The 22,713-nt window shown below is 51.2% G+C and overlaps 1 protein-coding gene across 1 annotated transcript in view; it reads left to right on the forward strand.

Moving 5' to 3' along the window:
* Positions 1-3,440: 3,440 nt before the first annotated feature.
* The window catches only part of TDRD7 (tudor domain containing 7), a 47,325-nt gene continuing 28,052 nt past the window's right edge, over positions 3,441-22,713 (forward strand). The window contains exons 1-6 of the mRNA XM_009328932.1: positions 3,441-3,545; positions 3,666-3,887; positions 12,190-12,331; positions 13,808-14,021; positions 19,540-19,625; positions 21,977-22,194. Coding sequence (XP_009327207.1) covers positions 3,681-3,887; positions 12,190-12,331; positions 13,808-14,021; positions 19,540-19,625; positions 21,977-22,194 — 867 coding nt within the window. The 5' untranslated portion in view covers positions 3,441-3,545; positions 3,666-3,680. The remainder of the gene's footprint in view (positions 3,546-3,665; positions 3,888-12,189; positions 12,332-13,807; positions 14,022-19,539; positions 19,626-21,976; positions 22,195-22,713) is intronic.

Here is a 22,713-nt window from a genome sequence, read left to right on the forward strand (position 1 = left end):
TGTGGAGTGCCAGGCGCTGCCTGTCAGCGAGAGGCTGCTTCTCCTCAGTGGCTCGGTTGCGACAGAGAAAGTGTCCCGACTTCAGCGGGTTAGTGACTACTTTTGCCTTCAGAGGAGACTTGTGTTCCACGGGGTTGTGTTTGTAGTCTTTTAAAAGAATGGCTATTAGGGAGTTCATCCTTCTAAGCAGGAAAACTATCTTCACTTCCGTTTTTTCGTTAGCCTGAGCGATAATCTGCAGCATGGAGACCGTTTTGCAACTGGAGGCTGGTAATCTGTTTTAAGCATACCGAAAAGTTTCTGTTCAGATGCCAGGGAAGACTGGTTTGGATGATGTGCCCTGACTTACTGATGGAGGCTCCTCCGGCTGTGTTTCCAATGAAGTGTCCTCTCGTCGAGGCAGTGAGCCACTGGGTGAATGTTGTAGCTGTTGAATGACCTAACCTTATAGCAGCTGACCACAAAAAGAACTTTAAAAAAGCTTCAGAAGCCACTCTGAGCTAATGTAGCTTTCTGCTAATGTATCAGTGTGTTGCTTATTGTCGCCATTACTGCACTGCGAGTCTTCTGCATTGCTAGCTGTAGGAATGGGAATGTCATTCAGGTGTAAGTTGAAGACTGCATTTAGTTTAACCTTTGTACCCTAGTATGTGTCATCTTGTTTAACTAAGTGAATTGTCCTCATGACTGCTCCTCATAATATAATTTAGGAGCGTATATTTTATGGTACCCTGTTTGCTATTTCTAATCTAACTCAGTTCTTTAGTATCGGTGTACTACAGACCTGTCTGGTGGTGGCTTGATGTCATCCCCCCACGTCCGTTCCCCCCTTTTTTTTTTTAATTGACATTTCCTCTTTTGAATCAACTCTTGAAACTGCCTTCCCAGGTTATTGTAAATTTTCTTCACTGTCACTCTTTGTCCAGCTGTAATGGATATTCCATTAATTTTTCCTGAGCAGTAAGTTACATTCAGGTAGTTCAGGTAAGAGGACTTTCAAGAGCCTTATTAACAAGATAAGAATTTGTGTATATTATTTAGAAGAAAGAGTAGAGAAAAGGTCCCCAAAAATGCTTCTCATTGACTTTTCCATGTCTCTTGTATGTATGTGACTTGGAACACAATTGTAGACAAAACTGCATTTTTTGCTGGACTTCTCAATGTTTGGGTGTTTGGGTTTTTATATGATCAAAACTTTAAACCACTTATGCATTTGTCCAGCACATGATGTCCCTATGAAACTGAGTGGGTCCAAGAGATCTGGACTTCCTGGATCTTTTCCTTCTGGCATGTGACCACCACCTCCTCTCACTCCTTGAAAAGCTCTGTTCACCAGCTGCTAAGTCTCTAAAAGGATGAGAGAGGGATCAAAATGCCCAGCGTGGGTGCCGCCCATTGCCGTGTGGAAGTGTGCAAGTGCATGTGTTCAACATGCGTGTGCTCCTCCTCCTGGGTGCAGTACCGCTGTGGCTGGTAGCTGAGCAGGGGGTGCTGTGAAGGTGGCTGTGGTAGAGGTTGTTCCAGGATCAGTCAGTGAAACACACTGGACGCGCAAGGGCAGGAATTGCTGGGCTAAGGAGCTGGAGTACCTTTGTGCCTGTGAGCTGGATTGCGTACAGGCACGGTCTTTGTTGAATGCCATGAGGGTTCCCAGCCTGTCAGAGAGACAGTGGCTGAGCTGATCTCAGTGATGGCCTGCCCCAGCCCCCCCGAGACACGGATGGAAGTTTGTTGTAGAACTAGTTATGCTGAAATTTCTGTGATTGTTCCTGGCGAAGCCCTTGTGTGTAAGCAGCTTGTTCAACGGAGCGTGTGTAAACACAAGTATAGGCAGTGCCGTCTGTACAGGTGTAGGTATGTGGGTGTACCTGTGTGTAAATACACATGTACACAGAGACACGGTCCGGTTAGTAAAGCGCTGTGTGTGCATAAAGTAAAACCGTTCAAGGAACGGTGAAGAATGGGACTTAATGCTGTGCCTCCTTGCCCGGCAGCTGAGTCGGCCGTCGTGAGCTTGGGTGCAGGAAGGTAGAGACAGCGGTAGTGTCCGTGTGTAGACTGAAACGTGTGGCATGGTGTCTGAAATGTGCTGAGGGTTGGGATTTCTCTTCCTTTTGGACTTGGTGTGTTGCCCAGGGTGATTTCCCCTAAAAACGGGAAACGGTGAGGGGAGAGGGGCTGCTTCTGCAGAGAGCAGCACAGACTAACTTTACGTGGCATCCCGCATAGCGGTACTGCGGATGCAGGCAGCTGCCTGGTGCTGCCGCCATTTGGAGAGAGCACCACGCAGGTACGCGAGCGGCAGTTGCTCGCTTTCATGTGCTTGGAGGTGAGGGACTCTGCTGTTGTGTCTTGAGCTGGAGAGGCTTGAGGAGAGTGAGGTTGCCTTCTCCCGAACCACTGACTCTGCTTGTGTTGCCCGTTAGTTGCTGGGGGGTGAGGATGAGGTGTTTCAAGCACACGAGCATGCTCAGTGCTAGGACTCGACCCTGCATGCAGCACACGCTTTGAGAGCAGGGTTGGTCCCGGGTTGTGCAAGAGCTCCGTCCGGCTTCGGTCCACGATCGTGGCAGGGAGGTTTCTCTGGCGAGACTGTGGCGAGTGAGCGTCTGCGAGAAGAACGCCTGTGCAGGAGCGCAGAGCCTGCCCGGCAGCACTTGTGCCCGGAGCTTCCCGGCGTTTCACGAGTGTGTCTGGCTGGCCCTGGAGAAGCCCTGAGCGTGCGCACGCCTGTGAGCTGAGGGGGGTGGGAGGGCTTTAGGTAGCTCTCATGCCCTGCTTCGAAACCGCCTCCTGCGCTGCCCAGACTTCCTGGGCGGGAGCCCTTGCTGGCAGGTAAGTCTTCTCCAGAAGCATCCCGCCAGCGCTCTAGCAGCCTGTGGCACCAGGAAAGGTGCTGTCGGAGATGAAGCAGCGGACTGCTCACGCCTTTACCAGCGCCGCAGTGGTGGGCACGTGTTTGGCCGGATGGGCAGTTGCCTGGTGTTGAGACGGTGCGGTGTTGGCACTGGCTCTGTGGCGCTCCTGCTGTGTGCAGCCCCCAGCTTGCAGGGAGCGGGTTTTGCTTCTGTTGGGTTTTCTCTCTGAAGAGGCATCTGTGGAGTAGAGGCGTCGTGTGCCTGTGGGTAAGACGTGGCATGGCCCGGTTGCATGCAGTTTCCGTGGCAGAGCTGACACGTGCCCCGTGGGCGCTGGCGCAGGGATGTGGGTTTGCGTGAGGGAGGAGCGGCCGTGAGGTACCCGGCGTCACCGTGGGGCATGAGCGGAGGGACCGCTGGGCACGAGGTGGGGGCGGCGGGTCACTGCTGCTCTTAGGGTGGAAGTCCTGGCCCTGCAGGCAGTGACATGGGCCAATTGCCTGGCAGCCCCGCCCCTCTTCTGGCCACGTCGTCTGTGGTGATTGGCTGGCGGGGCCAGCCCATGCACAGGGGCTGCTGTGCTCCTTCAGCTGCTTTTTTCGACAACGTCATGCCTCGTCTGTTTCATACCACCCTCTGTTTGGCTGGCAGACCCAGGCCCCTACAAGTGTACCCAGAAGTATTAAGGTCTCTAAAGAAGAGCCACTGAATCCTTGCTTGTTTGCAGGGGAGCTTGAATAGTAAAAGCTGGTGTTTTTAGCCTGTGTATGTAAAAATGCTTTTTTTTTTTTTTCTTTTGGGGTGGAGGGGGTATAGGTGAAGATGCAGGAGCCTGAACTTATTGCAAAAACACTGCGAGCTGTTCTTCATCCGTTTAAAAATGGCATACCTTTGTCAGAGCTTCAGGGTGAGTACAAATCCCTGACCGGCGAGTGGATTCCCTTCAGGCACCTAGGACATGGCACACTGGAAGGCTACTTGCAGAGCATCCCAGGAGTTGTCAGAATGGAAGGGAACAAAATGGGAGAGGTAAGAATAAGTTACAGTTCAGAAATGGGTTTTGTGTTTTTAAAGTGTGCGTGGTTCATAACTTTACCTTTGCCTGTGCCACGGATTTCTGACAAAAGTACTGTAGCATGCATGTGGTGCACTGATGCTGGGAGAAGTGGAAGCTGTGGCATAGACCAAGTGCCCCTTATTTTTCTGTCTCTGCATGCAGACTGGGAAGTTGTGTTTGCAAAAGGTGGAATGTTGCAGGGCATTTTCCTGGAAACAGGAGTTCTGGCTGGAAAGACAATTTGTGTGACTGTAGAGCTCTGGTCCCTGTCTCAGCATTTCTAACGCGGGGGGGGGGAATATTGGTGGGTTGTCCTGGGACCTTAAAGATGGTGAACTCGTGTGTGTCTTGATCATCTCTTCAACGTGGAGTTTAGCATCATCTTTTTCCTATAATGAAACTGTTGTGAGTGCTGTTGCTTGTAAGCCTGACAGTGCTTGCTTTAGGCTCAGCACTCTTGTTTGTCATGAGTTGCAGTGCTGCAGGACTGTGAAGCCTTGCCAAGGTGAGGAAAAGCCCTTGCAAGCAAGGTGCCTTGATGCAAGAGTTGCAATGCCTCAGCTTAGCAGTGTGCAAGGGACAAGGGTCAGCACAGAGGTCAAGGAGAAGGTGGAGCAGTGCTCAGCAGAGAATATTAGTGTGGTGGGAGAGTTCTCCTTTATTCCTTGGCCTTGCTGCACTAGCCTGTGTCTCCTGATGGCTGCCAGCTTGGAAGCAGCTTGCCAGGACCACAAGCCTCCTTGTCCAATAGTGTGGAGTTCCTGGTTTTGAGTCAGAAGGCATTCTCTTGATGGTTGGTGTGGCTGTGTGACTTCTAGATGATCTGTTTGAGTGGAGAGCTTAAAGCCTCTCCCTCATTGGAGCTATGTCTGGGTTCCTGAAGTCTATGTAGTGTGTGGGAGAGGAGAAAGCTAGCAGACTTTTGGCACAATGTATGGCTGTCACAGCGGGTCTGGAGAGACAGCACTTAAGGCTGAGCTCCCTTGTTGGCTCAGCTGGATTGGGATGGCATCTGGGAACTCAGAACTAGGTCTTCCTGGTTAGCTATGAGTAGTGTGATGAAAGGTGTCCTGGGTTTTGTGCTGATGTCTGGAAATGTGTCCGTTTTTAAGCAAGAGGTTCCCTTGCTGCGTTTTTAGAACTGTCAGAATTTGCCTTTTTGCAGCAGGTATCCAAGTTTGGGGTTCTTTTTCACTTGCTCCAAGCCTGCATCAGCTGCAGCTACATCAGTAACATGAATGCAGGTACTTCTGGGAACATTTGTGATGCTGCAATTTAATGCTTCATCATGGTGGCTCTGGCAGATAGCCATCTGTTTCTAACTAGGGCCTTGCAGGGTGTAATCTGGTATCCTCTCATTGCCTTGAGAGCCTTGCTTATCCTCTAATACGATGTGTGCTGAGAGCCTTGTGGACTCTTGGATAGCACTAGAGGCGGTGCCTTCTCTGTGGCAGCTGTAAGGAGAGAGTGAAATGTGGCTTTAGGAGGTTGAAAAGGAGGAAGCTACTAAATGGGAGTCTTGAGGTAGTTGAGCAGGACTTGCTTTGGTTTAGGAGTGCCAACTATGCTCTGTATGACTGAAGCAACTGAGAGGAAGCACCCTGCGAACACCTAGGAGGCAGGAAAGACGCAAAGACTGATCCCACGTTTTATGACCTTCCTGTTGCCGCTGTCAGAGTGTCCCCTGGGCAGACATTGAGCAGAGGATGGCTAGTGTGGTTATGCCCTGGCATGGGCTGGTAACTAGCTGGGACTACTCCCACATACTTTGCTGATACAGGACCTGGGCAGTACTTCAATATAATGCTTTGCTCTTTGTTCACGTCTCTCCAGAATATTTGAGCTCTGTAATAAGCTGAGACCATAGCTCAGAGTCCACACAAGCCTGCTGCAAAAGCATGCAGTCAAGCAGTCTCTCTTCCTGGCTTTGAGAGTACTCTGACCTCCAAAAAGACTGCCAAGACCCTTGCCTCTTCCTTTAATCACTTTGGGGACAGTGGGGCAGGAAAGCAAGATACACTCGCACACACAGAGATCTGCCAGCAGTTCATTATCCTGGTTGAGCTAGGTAGTCCTAAAAGGACTTTCCTTACTGCTAGGGCAGCTGTCCAAGACATACCACAAGAAACACATTCAATAAGCAATCCTATAAAGTGCGCAGTAAATAATAGAAATTGATCTCAGAGAGCTACATGTTACAAGCTCCTTAAATCAAAGGATTTGTGCGAGATGAATATTGCCTGGGTAACTGATGCTGAACAGACGCATTGTATTGGAAAGGCAGTGATGTAAATTGTCCACTGTTCCTCTTACTACTGAACACTAATTTAGCCTTCTTGAATACAGGAAAAATGAATGCTGACAATGATTACTTCACACGATAGGTATGTTCTCCAGTTTCCACACAGGATGAGGATTAAATTCAGTATACAGAAAACACTGCAAGGGGACTAAAATTGAAATACTGTGCACCTGCAACAGGTGGTTGTGTCATTTCAAGGAAGCCTGCTTTGCTTTGCTTCATGTTCAGTTACAAGCAGCGTATGGTTGCACCTTCCTCTAAGGAAACTTTGACTTCTGCTCGAATAACTAGGCCCCTCCAAGAAGAGGAATTTGAAGGGGAATTTGCTTTGCTCTGGTGCAAGTGAATTCGTCTACCCCATCTCTTTTTACATCTGAATTCATTCTAACTCAAACCATCATTTATGCTAAACTTAAAAGTCACTATGATGTGAAAGCAAGGGAAGAAAATGCTGAAAATAACTTAAGACATTAGTGACAGGAAAAACCTGAAATGTACCAAAGACATGCATTTATGAAACTATGATAAAGTGTGTATGAACAAAAAATCTTCTATGTTGAGACCTTGAGAATAGAGCAGGGCTGAAGGTGGTCCATCCACGTAAACAGGGAAATGCCTGTTAACCAGGAGTATGAGGAAAGCTCTTGTACCCTTTTCTGGAAATGGGCACCTCTCTGAAGTGGCTGTACACAACTGCCCACAGCATGGGTGTCCTGGTTTAACCCCAGCTGGCAACTAAGCGCCACACAGCCGCTCGCTCACTCCCCCCGGGTGGGATGGGGGAGAGAATCAGAAAGGTAAAAGTGAGAAAACTCGTGGGTTGAGATAAAGACAGTTTAATAGGGAAAGCAAAAGCTGTGCACGCAGGCAAAGCAAAACAAGGAATTCATTCACTCCTTCCCACCGGCAGGCAGGTGTTCAGCCATCTCCAGGAAAGGAGGGCTCCATCACGCATAACGGTGACTTGGGAAGACAAACGCCATCACTCCAAACGTCCCCCCTCTTCTTCTTCCCCCAGCTTTATATGCTGAGCATGACGTCATATGGTGTGGAATATCCCTTTGGTCAGTTTGGGTCAGCTGTCCCGGCTGTGCCCCCTCCCAGCTTCTTGTGCACCCCCAGCCTACTTGCTGGTGGGGCGGTGTGAGAAGCAGAAAAGGCCTTGACTCTGTGTAAGCACTGCTCAGCAGTAACGAAAACATCCCTGTATTATCAACACTGTTTTCAGCACAAATCCAAAACACAGCCCCATACTAGCTACCATGAAGAAAATTAACTCTATCCCAGCCAAAACCAGCACAATGGGGCACAACCAGGAGAAACTGGAGGTCTGTGTGCCGTTCAGGGCTGCAATCTCGTTGGGGTCATGGAGAGCCGTTGTGACAGCTCACACAACTGGCGTGCTGCCATGGATGGACACAGGCTGTTGAGGAATGATGAGCTGGAACAGTGAGGAGGGGGACTTTCTGTGAGCCCCTCCAGCGTGAGCGCAGTGGAAATGCTTGGAGCTCGCCTTGGGATGAATGATGAGACAGCAAGAGCTTATGGCTTATGGGTAGTGGACAGACCAGTGTATGGGCGACATGGTGGCTGTCTGTTACAAATGCCTTGATTGGGAAGAAGTAGTAGATGAGGCCTTCTTCTGACAACTGCAAGAAGCCTGACATTTGCAGGCCCTGGTCCTCATGGAGGACTTGAATTGCTGCCATACCTGCTGGAGGGACAAGACAGCCAAACATGAGCAATCCAGGATGTTTCTGGGGTGTGCTGATGACAACTTCCTGACACGAAGTGATGAGCTCATGAGAGGAGATGCTCTGCTGGATCCAATTCTTACAAACAAGGAAGAACTGGTTGGGGATGTAAAGGCTGGGGACAGCCCTGGCTGCAGTGACCATGAGCTGGTGGTGTTCATGAGCCTGAAAGGAGCGGAATAAAGCAAATAGCAGTATCAACAAGGCAGGACTTCATGAGAGCAGACTTTGGCCTGTTGAGGAATCTGGTTGGAAGACTCCCATGGGATACAGTCCTGGAGAGAAGAGTGGTCCAGGAGAGGTAGTGGGTTTTCAAGGATTGCCTCCTCCAATATCAGGAATGGTCCATCCAAACAAGCAGGGGAAAAAAGCAAAGGTAGCAGGAGCACTGCATGGATGGACAAGGAGCTCCTGACAAAACTCAACCATAAAAAGGAACCGTGCATGAGGTGGGAGCAGGGAGAAGCGACCTGGGAGGAATATGGAGGCACTGCCCAAACAAGCATGCATGGGCTTAAGAAAGATTGCATTTATTGTTGGGGAGTTCAACAGATTGAAAACCAAGACAGAGTGCCATCACCTTCAGAACAGCTCCCAAAGCACTGCCGGTTCTGAGAGCATCCTTCCAAAGAAAGTCCTTAAAATAGCTGGTTAACTGTACAGACGACAGGAGAAAATACTGGAACAGTAGGAAAGCTAGAAGAAAGAAGGTAGAGCAAATGAAGAACTACAACTCTTTGCTGTGTTTCATTTCACTAAAGCCTTATCAAATCCGTGCTCAAACCATGGAGCACAGGTTGTTGCACAGACAGCTCTGAAAGGGTGAAGAGTTAAGGATTTCAGGTTCACCTTTCATAAAGAGGAGTTAAGACTCGGTTTGGTACAGCCCACTGTATGACAAAGTTTCCCTCTTCTTTAAGTGACTATTTTAAAAGCAAGGTTGCAGGAGGCACACAAGGAGGAACAAGGAGCTCCTGACTTAACTCTGCCGTTAAAAGCATGCGCACAAGAGGCAGAAGCAGAGTTGGGTGAGGTGGAAGGCATATAGAGACACTGTCCAAACATGCAGGGATGGGCTGAGGAAAGCTAAAGCCCATATGGAGTGGATGCTGGCAAGGGACACGAAGGGCAACAAGAAAGGTTTCTACAGGCACGTCATCAGCAAAAGGATGACTAGGGAAAATGTGGGTCTGCTGGGGAATGTCAATGGGGACCCGGACTTAAAGGACATGGAGAAGGCTGAGGCACCGATTGCCTTCTTTGCCTCGGTCTTTACTAGTAAGACCAGCCATCAGCAATCCCAAGGCTCCTGAGACCAGTGGGAAAGTGTGGGGCAAGGAAGACTCGCCCTCAGTGGGGGAGGATTAGGCTAGGGAACATGCACAAGTCCATGGGTCTATTGCAGTGCACCCATGGGTGCTGAGGGAGCTGGCTGATGTTGTTGCAAGACCACTCTCGATTATCTTGGAAAGGTCATGGTGGTTTGTGGGAGGTTCCTGAGGACTGGAAGAAAGCAAGTATCACCTGTACCTTCAGGAAGGGTGGGAAGGAAGATCGGAGGAACCACGGGCTGATCAGCCTGACCTCGATCTCTGGGAAGGTGATTGAGCAACTAATCCTGGAAGGCTGTTCAGACATGTGAAAGACAAGAAGGCAAGTAGGAGCAAGTATGGATTTATGAAGTGAAAATCGTATGTGGCCAAACTGATACACTTCCAAAATGAGATGACTGGTTGGGTGGATGAGGGGAGAGCATTGGATGTAGTTTATCTGAATTTTAGTAATGCTTTTGACAGTCTTTCCCATAACTGGCACAAAACCCACTGGGAGACTAGTCATCAGTGGCGTTCCTCAGGAGCCGATGCTGGGGAAATGCTGTCTAACATGTTCATGAATGACCTAGATGATGGGACAGAGGTCAACCTCAGCAAGTCTGTAGACGATAGAAGGGACTGATAGAGCAGATGGGTGTGCTGCCATTCAGGGGGACCTCAACAAGCTGGAGAAATGGAACGACAGGAACCCTATGAAGTTCAATGTGGGGAAGTGCCAAGTCCTTCACCTGGGGAAGAATAACCCCATGCACCTGTAAAGTCTGGGGGCTGACCAGCTGGAAAGTAGCTTGGCAGAGAAATTCCTGGGGGGTCTGGTGGACACGAAGTTCACAGTGAGCAGCAATGTGCCACTGCAGCTAAGGAGACCAACAGCATACTGGGTTGCATTAGGAAGAGTGTTGCCATCACACTGACGGAGGTGGTTATTGCCCTGTACTCAGCCCTAGTGAGACCACATCTGGGAACCTGTGTCCAGTCCCATGTTCTGCAGAACAAGAGACATGGACACACTGAAGCAAGTTCAGTGAATGGCTGTGAAGATGGATGAAAGGACTGGGACATATTTGATGGAGGGCTCAGAGAGCTGGGACTGTTCATTCTGGAGAAGAGAAAGCTCAGAGGGATCTTATCCATACGTATTAATACCTGCTGGAAGGAGTAAAAAAACATGGAGCTAGGCTCCATCGCCAGTTCTCAGTGGTATCCAGTGAACAGACAAAGAGACCACAGCAGCAAAGTGAAATACAGGTAATTCCATTTAAAAATTAAAAAAACCCACTTTTTTAGAGCGAGGGTGGCTAAATACTGGAACAAGCTGTCCAGAGGAGTTGAGAAGTCTCCATCCTTGGAGATATTCCACCCCCAACTGCACAATAACCTGAGCAACTAAGTCTAGTTGATGCTGCTCTGAGCAGAGATGCTGTATGAGACAGTTTATAGAGATGTCTTTCAGTCTCAATTTTTCTGTGATTCCTTGCATTTAACCACTGCAGAGATGAGGCTGCTGGTACGCTTTTTGCATAGGCGTTGACTGCGCAGCAGGTGTGCTGCCTGATTTCCAAGCAGGGGCTCCTCGGATGGGAGAGCTGCCCCTCAGAAGGAGAGGCCCTCCCTCCAATGGCCGTATGTTGAGCCGTCCCGGTGCAGATGCTGGGTGTGCATGGAGGAGGAAGAGGAGGGGAAGGACGAGCTGGAGCGCACTGCTGGGGGCCAAGAGTGTTGCCTTGTTCCTAGTGTTGTCATCCCTTGCTCGTATTTCGCGGGGCTGTTTGGGTCAGCCCGAGGGACTGAGGAGAGCTCTCGAGCAAGCCATTGCTGCTTAGCAATGGCTTGCTTTTTTTGCCTTGGCACTCGGTTCTTCTGCTTTGGTTGTTCTGCCTTGCTTGCGAGAAAGGTTCCTTTCTGGAGCTGCTGTTTGCTAAATTTCAGAGGTGCTGCCCAAGTCCCCGAGTTTCTCCTGCCCCGCTCCCGTGCTGAATTGTCGACCCCTCTGCTTGTTGGGGGCCATGGTTATGAGCGTAGCGGTGCTGTGCCTGAGGGCCCCTTTTTTAGCCTGCGTCACCACCACCACAGAACATGGCTGAGACCCACAGAGAGAGCCCCTGAGACCCATTTTTCACTCGGGGGTTTTTGGGTGGCTGCCTGTGTCCTTGAGCCCCGGAGGAGTACTCGTCCAGCTGCCTTTGCAGGCTGTTAGCAGTCGAACGGCCCGAAAATTTGGGCTTGCATCTACTCTGTGAGGCAAAGTGCATGCCAGGCATGTGGTCTGGGGGCTTGCCAAGGCAGGGTTCCTGCATCCATTCAAGGGCTGGCCTGTGGCAGCATTGCTGAGGCGTGGCAAGGGGAGGTCGAGGCAAGGGGCCGTTGGGGAAGCCAGGGAGGTGGCGGGGCTGTTGCTGGGGGCCAGTCCGGTGCCTGCAGGGTGATCTGTGCAACCAGGATGGCCGTGCTGTTTCTTTGGTAAGCGGGGCAAAGGCAGCCCGGCTCCGTAGGGTCAGGGTGGTGCGAGAGCCCCTGGCGAGCCTTGGCAGGAGGAGCGAGGGCAGGCTGGAAACCCGTGTCTTCCCAGTGTTGTAAAGCGAGATGGTCAGCCTGTAGGATGGGAGTGAGAAACCAGGCTGTTCCCGGTGGGGCCTGACTTAACGTGGGAAGGCGATGGAGAGGCCCTGGCTGTCTGCTTTGCTGGTTTCTGAGGTGCGCTGCGAAAGGAGAGGGAGGTCTCCAAGGTCGGTGTCTGCTGCTGAAGCCTTTGCTGAACTGCCTGCAGGCCTGCATGACCCAGCAGTTAGGGGCGTGGAAATGGTTGCAAGTCCTTCTGAGGGCTGTGGATGAGCTTGGGCCTCACTGACTGTTTTCCCCCCTGTCCCCTTCCTACTCCAACAAGGTCGTTTGCCACGCTGTTGCTTGCAACGAGACTGTGCCAATTGCTCAACTGGTGGCCCGGCAGAGGAGTTCCAAGAGGAAAATGGGACGGCAAGTGAACTGCCAGATGAGGCTGAAGAACACGTCTCCAGTCACGTTAGCAGGTAAGCCCCAGGCAGCTGTGGAGGGCCTGCCTCTGTGAAAGAACTGTGCAGCTGCTGGAGCAGACGTCTCGGTCGTGAGGGTGTGTGACTAATGGCCACGAGCTGCGTGGTCCCGGTGAAGAGTTCCTGGGAGCGGGGAGTGTTGTTGACAAGGTGATGTTGTGCTCACAAGCCATGGGCAGTGAGGAAGCCGTTCTGGAGCGCATACGTGAGATGTGAATGATCTTGAAAAAACAAGTTCTTGGAGGATGCTTGGCTTCACTTCGACCTGCCTGTGTTTCTGTGAGAAACGTGGCTGAGATGCAGGTGAGAAGTGTGTCAGTGAGCCTGCTCATTCCTTGAGGCAGAGCTCGGCCCATTGTGGAGTGGCAGGGATGGGCCATGCCCTCGCAGTGAGAAGGAGCCCCTTGCAGCATCATCTGTGGCTGTCTGAGCAGCTCCTGTTGCTGCTGCAAGTGCCCTGGTGCCACGACACTGCTGATGCCCAGGGGCTGCTCTCTGTACCTCTGTGCCATTTTGCATAAGCTGCTGCAGCAGTGTTTTCCCAGAGCCTGTGGGTCAGCTTTCCCTCACTGACGAGCTGCTGTTGCGTTGCTGTCAGTGGGGTATCCCAGGGTCTGACCCAGGCAAGGCCCCCCTGCTTGCGAGTTGGCAGCTTGGAGAAACAGCGGGTCTTGCAGTTTGTTTGTATTCCCCTGTTCTTGTCTGTAACGAAGGGTTTGCTGCTTCTTGCTCTCCTGCGACCACGCCAACAGTCTACCCTCCAGTTGGGAAGCTGAAGTGGTGACACATATCCCGGTTAAATGACAATGACGGTAAATGCACGTTGGTTCGCTGTCTTGCACGGCGGCACCCCTCGGAAGTGTTTGAGCCCGCCAAAACTGGTGTGGTACAGCCAGCAAGTAAACAGCGAGGTGACCAAGAGCTTGTTTATCCCAGCGTGGCCTGAAGGCCAGTGTGGCGTGTTCCTCTGCAGGTGTTAATTGGTAACCTCTGCTGTGTGGTGGGAGTTTGGGAGGAGGGTGCTTGCAGGCCAGGGTAGAGAAGAAGAAACCCTTTGGGCAGCAGTGGGGGAGGTGGCCGAGGAGGTGGGGTCAGGCTGCACGTGCCACACCTCTGGGAGCTGCTGCTGCTGCCGTTGGGTGGTAAAGGGCAGCCTGACCACGCGTTCCGCCTGAGACGTGACCTGTTGTGGCACAGGTCGCAGGTGTATGGCTTTTCTGAGAGCGTAAGGAGAGACGGGTCTCCTGTTTCTTTGCCTGCTGCAGCGCGGCAGTGGAGATTGTGGTTTGTGAGTCCTTGGGTGCGAGCCACGATGCCGTAGCAGAGAGACCCATGACTGTGGCTGGGAGCACCCTTCTTAACTGTCTTTTGGAACATATGGACTCCCTGGAGGGAGTCGTCCGCTGCGCTTGGAGTCTCTCTGGGTTGGGTGGAGGAGAGCGCTACTCACGGCTACGTCTGCAAACTCTTTAGGAAAGCCCAAAGGAACTTTGCGACAGCCCAGGCCTTTGAGCATGCCAGAAGAAGGCAGCAAGAGGCCTGTTCCTCGCCCGCCACGAGGCAGAGGAGTGGCGTGTGGAGTGGTGAAACCCACTATGGAGAGTGCCCGGTCTGCCTTGCCTCCAGCCGCTGGGAGTGGACCGTCCAAAGAAATTCCCATGCAGAGGCACGTCACTGTGGTAAACAGGTCAGTGTGTGCGTGTGCGTGTGTGTGTGTGAGCGAGGTGAAATGAAGCGTGGTGGACCCTTGGATGGTGCCATGCCAGCAGTGCGTTTTGGGAGGTGGGAGTCCAGGCTCCTGCCCTTGCAGAAGGTGAAGCTTGAATGTGGGTTGGTACCCAGGAGGGAGACGGGTGACCCTTTGCCTTTTTGGATGCTGCCGCAGTTGCCCCGTGCTCTTGGCCTGCTCCCGTGCCTTCTGGGGAGAAATCTGGCCAAAGGTGTCACGCCAAGGGTGTGTGGGGATGCCGCTGTTTCCCAGGCCCAGGAGGGAGCTGTTGCGGCCAGCGCGATAGAAAGCAGGAGGAGGTTTGTGTGTAGGTGACAGGCAATGCTGCGTGTTCAGGGTCATGTTTGTCTGCAGGTGCTCTTTACCTCTTGCCTGACTTCTCCGCTGCAGCGTTAGTGTTTGTGGCCCTTCTCGGCGTGCTCGGACCCAGCAGCTGCTCGACCGTGTTTGGATGAACTGAGACGAGGGCTGGAGCTGCGGTTTTGCTGGGTTAGCGGTACATGCTGGTTTTCAGCCCGCTTTGAGCCTCTCTAATCCAGGCGGCTTACCCAACTGCTGCCCCATCATTTCTCTTTCTGTGTTGTTTTCGGCTGCCCTGGGCCATCAGCTGATGGTGGCGAGAAAGTGTTTGCTGTTCTCTCATTGTGGCTGCGCTAAGTCCGCTGGAGCTGGGATTGTGGTGGTAATCCTCTGCAGGTCACCGGGATGGGTTAGAAGTCAGCCTTGCGTTGAATGGAAATGGCAGCGGTGTGCCGCTTCCACGGCGGCGTAGCTGTGAAGGGCACAGAGCAGAGTGACAGCTTAATCCTGCCGTGGTGCCTGCTCTTTCTGGAAGACCCGCAGAAAGCAGGCGCGTCCTGCCCCACGCGCCTGCGTGAGTCCCGTGTGCGTCAGGGGTCTGGGTGCCAGCGGGGGAGATGAGGATGCGCTCAGAGCGCTCGTGAGAGCAGCAGCCGCTTCAGCTTTTGTGCCTGAGCACGTAGCGTTTTACTGACGGCTGACAGCACTGCCTCGTAACCTTCCTGCTGCTCTGCAAAGGGCTCTTCGCTATGGCGGTGCCCTGCTGGTCGTGCTTTTTGGGAAGTTCCCCGCCGTGCCGGTGCTGGTGGAGTGGGCCGGTGCCCCGGGGAGGGGGAGGCAGCCTTGGGGCTGCCGGGTGGATCTGCTGGGGCTTTGGTCTGCGGCAGGGCTCCTCCCGAGGGCAGGAGAGGCTCCTTGTGTCCGTGGGCAGCTGGGCCGTGGCCGCAGCAGCAGCTGTTTGGAGGTGCCCAGGCAGAAATTTGGAGGAATTAAGAGGCGGGTGGTGATGGTGGCAGGAGCCAGAGGCTGTGAAGCTGAGGCGTGCGAGAGGAGGGCGGTGGCAGGAGCGGCGAGGAAGCCGGAGGAGCTGGCAGCGTCCATGTGAGGAGTGGAGGGTGTGGAGGTAGAGGCCAGGGAAGAGAGACGTGCTGCATGCGGCAGGTGAGGGGAGTGAGGCCGGGGCCCCAGCAGGAGCAGGGAGACTCCAGATGGGCCTCTGTCTGCACCGCAGCTCCTAACGACATGAGTGTGGACTGAGCTAACCCCTGTTGTTCTGCTCCTGAGCGAGCTGGGTGGAGCCGCAGTGGAGAAACGTGTCACCAGCTCTGCTCCCTGTTTTGTCGAGGAGGCTGCTGCAGCAGAGGAGGGAAGGGCCAAGCTGTCCAGCTGTGCAGGAGAGATTTGTTCTGCAGGTCCTTCCACCTCAGGTCCCTCTTGAGCCAAGCACTGTGGGACCAAGTCCTCAGACCATGCAGGCCCTTGCCCCACCAACTTCCTTGTGCCTGTGCACCCAGGGGCCTGGCCCTCGGGCTGTTGAGGGCTTTGCTCCCCACCTCCCTCCAAGCCAAGGCCCATGGTGTCTGGCCTGGGGTCATGCCACCGCTGTCCACCACTGTGCCCCTGTGCAGAGTGCCATGAGGCCTGGCATGCCAGCCCATGCCTGTGAGAGTGACTGAGCATTCACAGCACAGGTTGGCTGAGAGAAATCCTGAAGATGACAATGCTTGTCCCTGCCCCATTTCCCTGTCTGGGATGAGGCGCTGTCCATGTGCAATTTCTCTGGGTTTATTTCCTGACACCTGCCCTGACCCCCTGCCCCTCCATTTACCAAAGTCATAGCAAAGCACATCCGTGCTCTCAGGGTTGCACTTAAGGGTCTTTGATTTCTCCTTCTCTGTTGAACATCTGTGCTGCTATGGCAGATCTGTGTTACTTGCCTTGGCAGGATGTCCTTCCAGTGACAGGCTTTCTCTGGGTGCTGACTGGTCTTGGTGCTCCACCCAGCATTGTGCAATGAAGCCCCACAGTGAGGCTGCAAATGGCAGTTCCCTTGTGCCTGCCAAAGTCTGTGTCCCACCTCTAGCGCTCTGTGGTGTTTTGCTGAGAGATTTTCATGACCACAGCTTCTGGGGCTTGCCGCTGCATATTTTTGCGTGGAAGGGGAACAGGCTCTTTCTGCTCCCCATTCTGTCACATCCAGATGACAAGGGAGAGGTGCTGAAGGTAGCTGCAGTTGTGCCAGGTTGTTTCCTGCTGCCCTCCCAGGCCTTCTTACAGACACTGTTGCAGGGTCCGAGAGGCTGTCTTCATAGCAGCAATTACTTGGTAAGTTCATGTCATGAGCATGTTGCTGCGGACTTGCAAACCCACAGAAGGTGGAAGAGACCTTGCTTATAAGGCTAACTGCAGAGGTCCTTGAATTTGGAAAGCAATGGCATGGATGAGAACAGGTTGAGATGCTTGGTGACCCCCTTGCTTGGACCAGCAGGCAGTATTCGCTGCTGGCCGCCACCTGGCCCTACTGCTGAGATAGCACTGTCCAAGGGCCAAAGAGCAGAACTGGATGGCATGGGCCTTACCAAGGTAAGGCGATAGGCAGGGAAGGGCATGCCTTCCCTTCACTCTGAGACAGTGATCTGTGGGAGTGAAACGTAGCTGGCTGCTCAGCTATAGCTGCGCATGGGGGCTTGGCTGGGCTGCATGGCTGGTCAGGCTGCTGATGTGGCTAGGAGGCCTCTTGCTGGGAGCAGTTTCTAGCAACTGAGGAACATGAGGCCTTGCAGGCAGCTGAGTTGTCCATACCTGCATGCTGGGGAGAAGTGTGTTGGCCTTGCCACTGTCTGGCTGTGTTCCATCCCATCTTTAGAGAGGTAAGACCACCATGGTCTGGTCGAGCAAGCAGCACATCACAGGATCCTTGTCTGATTGCAGGGCTCGAAACTGATGATAACTGGGCTCAAAGCTGATGTTAGCACCACTTTGTTTCATGGCAAGCTGTTGAACCACAGCAGGAAGCACAGGAAGATACCACATGAAGTCTCTTAATACTGAGAGGGTCCCAAATCTAGTTTGCTTTCACATGCAACATAAGGGAATCATCAGTTCCCTATTTCAGGTTCCTTTCCAAGGTGTTCCAGATGGCATGGGTCAAGAGGGGAACATCTGCCCTCTTCCTCACTGAAACCTTGCTGCAGTTCCTGCTGGCTTACGCTGCACTCATGTCATCCATGTCACCTGATCTGTGGCTTAAGGTGGTAGAAATGGTGTGTGGCACTGAGGACTAGAACACAGCTATGGATTCCTACTGGGAGGCAGCAGTAGCAGGACAGTGTCCATTACCCATGTGGCTAGCTCATGGGATTGTTTTGCTTGCTGTCTAGCAATGGTGGTAGTCTCTTCTGAGTCTGCTTCCCTTAAGGGGACTTTTTTCCTTGGGTGTCTGTCCAGCTTCGAGTTGTCCATACTGGTAGAGAGGTAGAATCTTGGGTTTCTTGTAGGGTCTGCATGGCCAGTCACAGCACACCTTCAAAGAAGAGACTGTGCTGCTGCTTTGTGTGGGGATCTGAGCTGTGCCCAGAAGGTAGAGGGTTTTCCTATGATGCAGGTGGAGTGTTGGAAAAGTCTTTTCAGATACCCAATAAGTGCAAGGTGTGAATGTGTGTTTGAATTTCGTGTGGGTGACTTTGCCTTCATACTTTTTGAGTCTCGTCCCACTTGTGTTTTACAAATGTGCTTGTAGTTGATCTGCTGCTCAGCACTTCTGGACATGCCTCTCCTGCTTTGGAAAATGCTGGGCTGGGCAGTGGCTGTCCTCACTGCTAATGCTGTGGAATGTGACCCAGAACAGAAGTATTATTTTTGGTACAGGTGACACCCCACCGCTGATGGAGGAGCAGTAGTTTCATCTTACAGGGACAGCAAAAAAGCGAGGGAGACAAGTTCATGTTAAATCTTGTAAGATGCTGCTTAGAAGAGGTGTGAACATGGGAGGCCTCTTTCTGATTTGTGGATCTGCTCTGATTAAAGGTCGGTGTGAAGGCACATAGGGCTACCTTAATACTGTGCTAGTCTCAACTTCCTGTTGCTACTAGCCTCAGCATCATACTTGACCCCTATCCTACCTTCTGAGAGCCCAGGTAAAGCTGGGAAAATCCCCCTTGGTGTTTCTGCGGCCGGTGAAGTTTGTGGTTTCCTCCAGAGTGTCCATGATCTCCAGAGGTGGTCAGTCTCCTTACTGGCCCCTTGGGCAGAGACCACCTGCAGAGCCTGTTCAGTGCATGTGCGGTGGCTGCTGTGGTCTGGAGACGCCTGGTGTTCACAGCAACCTGCCATGCTTCTGTGGAGAACTGTTTTGGTGCATTTGCCACCCTGACTTCTCCACTGCAGTTCTTCCTTGCATATGTGTCTTTGCAAGGTGCTTGGTTCTGGTCTTTTAACTCTTTTCTCCAACTTTTGTTCCCTTTTGCTTGCAGTGTATGTAGTAATTCCACAGCTGATTGTTTCCAAAACAGTCTTAGTGAGCTACACACTGCTGTGACCTCTTCATTATCAGGAGCTCATTGTGCTGCATGTGTTCTCAGTATAAGCTCCTGCTCTCTGAGGGACCTCAGAAGAACACCTGCAAGCATGACACTTGTGTCCTTTCTGTGGGAAAGCACTTCAGAGAGGAATCTGTTAAATATTGTAGCAACAGCATCCACAAAAAGACCTTGGGTTCCTGTGTAGTTTTATAGGTGTTCCCCTGACTTCTGAAGCTAAATGCTTTCAGGAGACTCTGACGTGGCTACTAAGAAGGTGAGCATAATCATGTTCAACAGCAAGACTGAGAGGCCATCCAGATAAAAGACCAAATAGGGTGAATGTATCAAATGTAAGACCATCAACTGTGTTATTAGGCCTAGGTGCTTTCCTTTTGCTAATGTCTTTTTACTGTGTGTTTTGTTTCTCACAATAATTGGGATAATAAGAAAAAACTAGAAACCACCTGTTGATCTGTCTTGTCACTGCTGATCAGGTTGTCTTCCAAGCTAGGACATTGTGAGTACTGATCTTGTGCAGCAGGGCTGCTATAGAAGTATGTGAAATACATTTTATTTTATATATAGGTCTTGTAAGCAAATGGAATGCTATTCAGAGCCAGGAGAATGATTTAAAGCAATTTTCTTTTCAATTTTAGGTCTGAGAAGAGACTAACTGTCCCACCACGGTTTCAAAAGGAGTTGCAAGTTCACCTGTCCAGAAGTTCTTCCATAGATTCAAATGGTATGTTTGCCCATTAAGAAAATTTTTGTCAACTACTCACGTTAGATTGGGTGTCATCTTAAGAAAAATCCGTCTTAGTACTTGTTTTGAATGAAGATAGGTTTGGGTGAGAAACCAAGTTCTGTGAGTGAACCTTCTCACTCTGATTTCATGGTGCTGGGGAAATGTGTGTGTTTACTTGTCTGCCTCTCTGTCTTAGAATTATAGAATTATAGAATTGTTTAGGTTGGGAAAGACCTTTTAAGATCATCAAGTCCAACTGTTAACCTGACACTGCCAAGTCCACCACTAAACCATATCCCTAAGCACCACATCTACACGGCTTTTAAATACCTCCAGGGATGGTGACTCAACCACTTCCCTGGGCAGCCTCTTCCAGTGCTTGACAACCCTTTCGATGAAGAAATTTTTCCTAATATCTAACCTAAACCTCCCCTGGTGCAACTTGATGCCGTTTCCTCTTGTCCTATCGCCAGTTACTTGGGAGAAGAGACCGACACCCTCCTTGCTATAATCTCCTTTGAGGTAGTTGTAGAGAGCAGTAAGGTCTCCCCTCAGCCTCCTTTTCTCCAGGCTAAACAACCCCAGTTCTCTCAGCCGCTCCTCATAAAACTTGTTCTCTAGACCCTTCACCAGCTCCATTGCTCTTCTTTGGACACGCTCCAGCACCTCAATGTCTTTCTTGTAGTGAGGGGCCCAAAACTGAACACAGTATTCGAGGTGCGGCCTCACCAGTGCTGAGTACAGGGGGACTGTACTTCCCTAGTCTTGCTGGCCACACTATTGCTGATACAGGCCAGGATGCCATTGGCCTTCTTGGCCACCTGGGCACACTGCTGGCTCATATTCAGCCGGCTGTCAACCAGCACCCCAGGTCTTTTTCCGCCAGGCAGCTTTCCAGCCACTCTTCCCCAAGCCTGTAGCGCTGCATGGGGTTGTTGTGACCCAGGTGCAGGACCTGGCATTTGGCCTTGCTGAACCTCATACAGTTGGCCTGAGCCCATCGATCCAGCCTGCCCAGATCTCTTTGTAGAGCCTTCCTACCATCAAGCAGACCAACGCTCCTGCCCAACTTGTTGTCATCTGCAAACTGACAGGGTGTACTCAATCCCCTCGTCCAGACCATTGATAAAGGTATTAAACAGAACTGGCCCCGAATACCGAGCCCTGGGGAACACCACTTGCAACCGGTCACCAACTGGATTTAACTCCATTCACCACAACTTTTTGGGCCCAGCCATCCAGGCAGTTTTTTACCCAGCAAAGAGTACACCCATCCAAGCTGTGAGCAGCCATTTTCTCCAGGATAATGCTGTGGGAAACAGTGTCAAAGGCTTTACTAAAGTCTAGGTAGACAACATCCATTTCTGCTTTCTAGGAAAATCCTTGTGTAGTAAGTGTCAAAGCCACTCACAAAGCTAGTGCGTGTAGCTTGGAAACAGGAGGAGTATGCTTAACTTCGCTGCCAGGGTAGGGATGTGGTATAGGAGAGTGAAATCCTGGCTTTCAGGAGCAAGCAGTGCAGTAACCTAGCTGTCCAGAAAATACCCTTCTGTGTGCCTGGCTTCCAGCAGTTTTGCAGTTGATGGGCTTGTCAAATGATGGTCACTTTCTTTGAGACCTGTCAGGCTGATTTGTGAAGTTCCTAGTCTGGTAGCAAATACATGCCTCCAATGGGAGGAGAGGAGTAGAGATTAGGGAGCAGGCAAGCTAGTGATGTGAACCTGCAACTGGGATAATGACTGCTTTGGTCTTGCACACAATGTATGAAACTGTCCAAAGTAGCTGGACAGTTGCTGTCTCTTCCCTGCTCCGCTGGAGGGCTTCCTTGGATGCAGTAGCACAGAAAGGCTGGGTGCTGGGTTCAGACTTTTCCTTAGGACATATCTTAGAATGAAAGGCAAATCATTGGTCTGTTCTGTACATCTGTCTGAATTCAGAAGGACACGCTTGGGTGTTTTGCTGTATCTTTGTTGTTGTGTTTGTACTCATAAAGAAATTGTCTTGTGTCCCTCTTGGGACACTGCCTCAGTGCAGCCTTACAACAGCAGTGTGGCTGAGGGTTCTGTAACCTCTTCCAAGATCCCTTCAGAAGAAACATTTCACAACTTATGAAAATAACTACAGTGATTGAAAATTCAGCTTCAGGTCAATGACTAAATGTCTGAGGTTTCCATGGCTCTTTCCAATAGAAAGTGACCAAAACAGCCATGCTGGCAAGAGAGACGCATTTTAGAGTTGGTGTATGCTGGCAGCTCCCATGTTTAATTTTTAAGTAGGCAGGTAATCATCTGTTTTTCTCTCTGCTGCTAAGGCTATGTTTACTTCAAGGCTGTGTTTTTGTTTAACAGATAACTTGAATACATCCATTACGGAGACACATACTGTTGCCTCTGGCCCTTCTGCTGCTCATGTCAATGAAGTTCAAAGTCGCATTAAGGAGATTCTGAGCAAGTGCAGCAGTGGCGTCTGGGTGTCAAAGATGCCACAGATCTACCGGGAAATGTACTGGGAGGAGCTTAGCACAGCAGTGCTCCGTCAGCTTGAGAACTGGCCTCATGTGTGCACAGTAAGTATTGAATGTCATTTTTGTGGAAGATGCCAGTACCCTGCAGATTTGAGTGTTCATTTGCCAAACGTTATTTTATGTAGTCCTGCGTTTCCTTTCATGCTCTTTAGCAGTGAAGGGGGGAAAAAAAAAGAAAAAAGAAGAAAGAACACCCCCCCCCCCCCCCCCACGCCTTTCAAAACAACACCCAAAAAATCACTGTTGGCCGGACTAGCATTGTTTTAGTAAGAAAGGTGAGCCTCTGTGGCCTCTTGGAGCAAGTGCTCTGGGTTGCTGAGTTGCCACCTTTAACTGACTCCAACACTGACAACCCGAACAGCAGCTGATGACACTTGCTGTCCATGCCATGTTTTTTCTTTTTTCCCCATTGCATTTTATGCTTTTCCTTGTTGGTGGGTTTATCTCCTCTTAAATCTATAAGCTACCAGCAAATCCTGTGTGAACAGTATATCTGTAGTTATTATCTTTCTACAGACTTTTCCACAGGTCTTTCTCACATCTTAAGGTTATGGAATGTTG

Source organism: Pygoscelis adeliae, unplaced genomic scaffold (assembly GCF_000699105.1).
Source record: "Pygoscelis adeliae isolate BGI_AS28 unplaced genomic scaffold, ASM69910v1 Scaffold127, whole genome shotgun sequence".
In the NCBI taxonomy this organism is placed as follows: Eukaryota; Metazoa; Chordata; class Aves; order Sphenisciformes; family Spheniscidae; genus Pygoscelis; species Pygoscelis adeliae.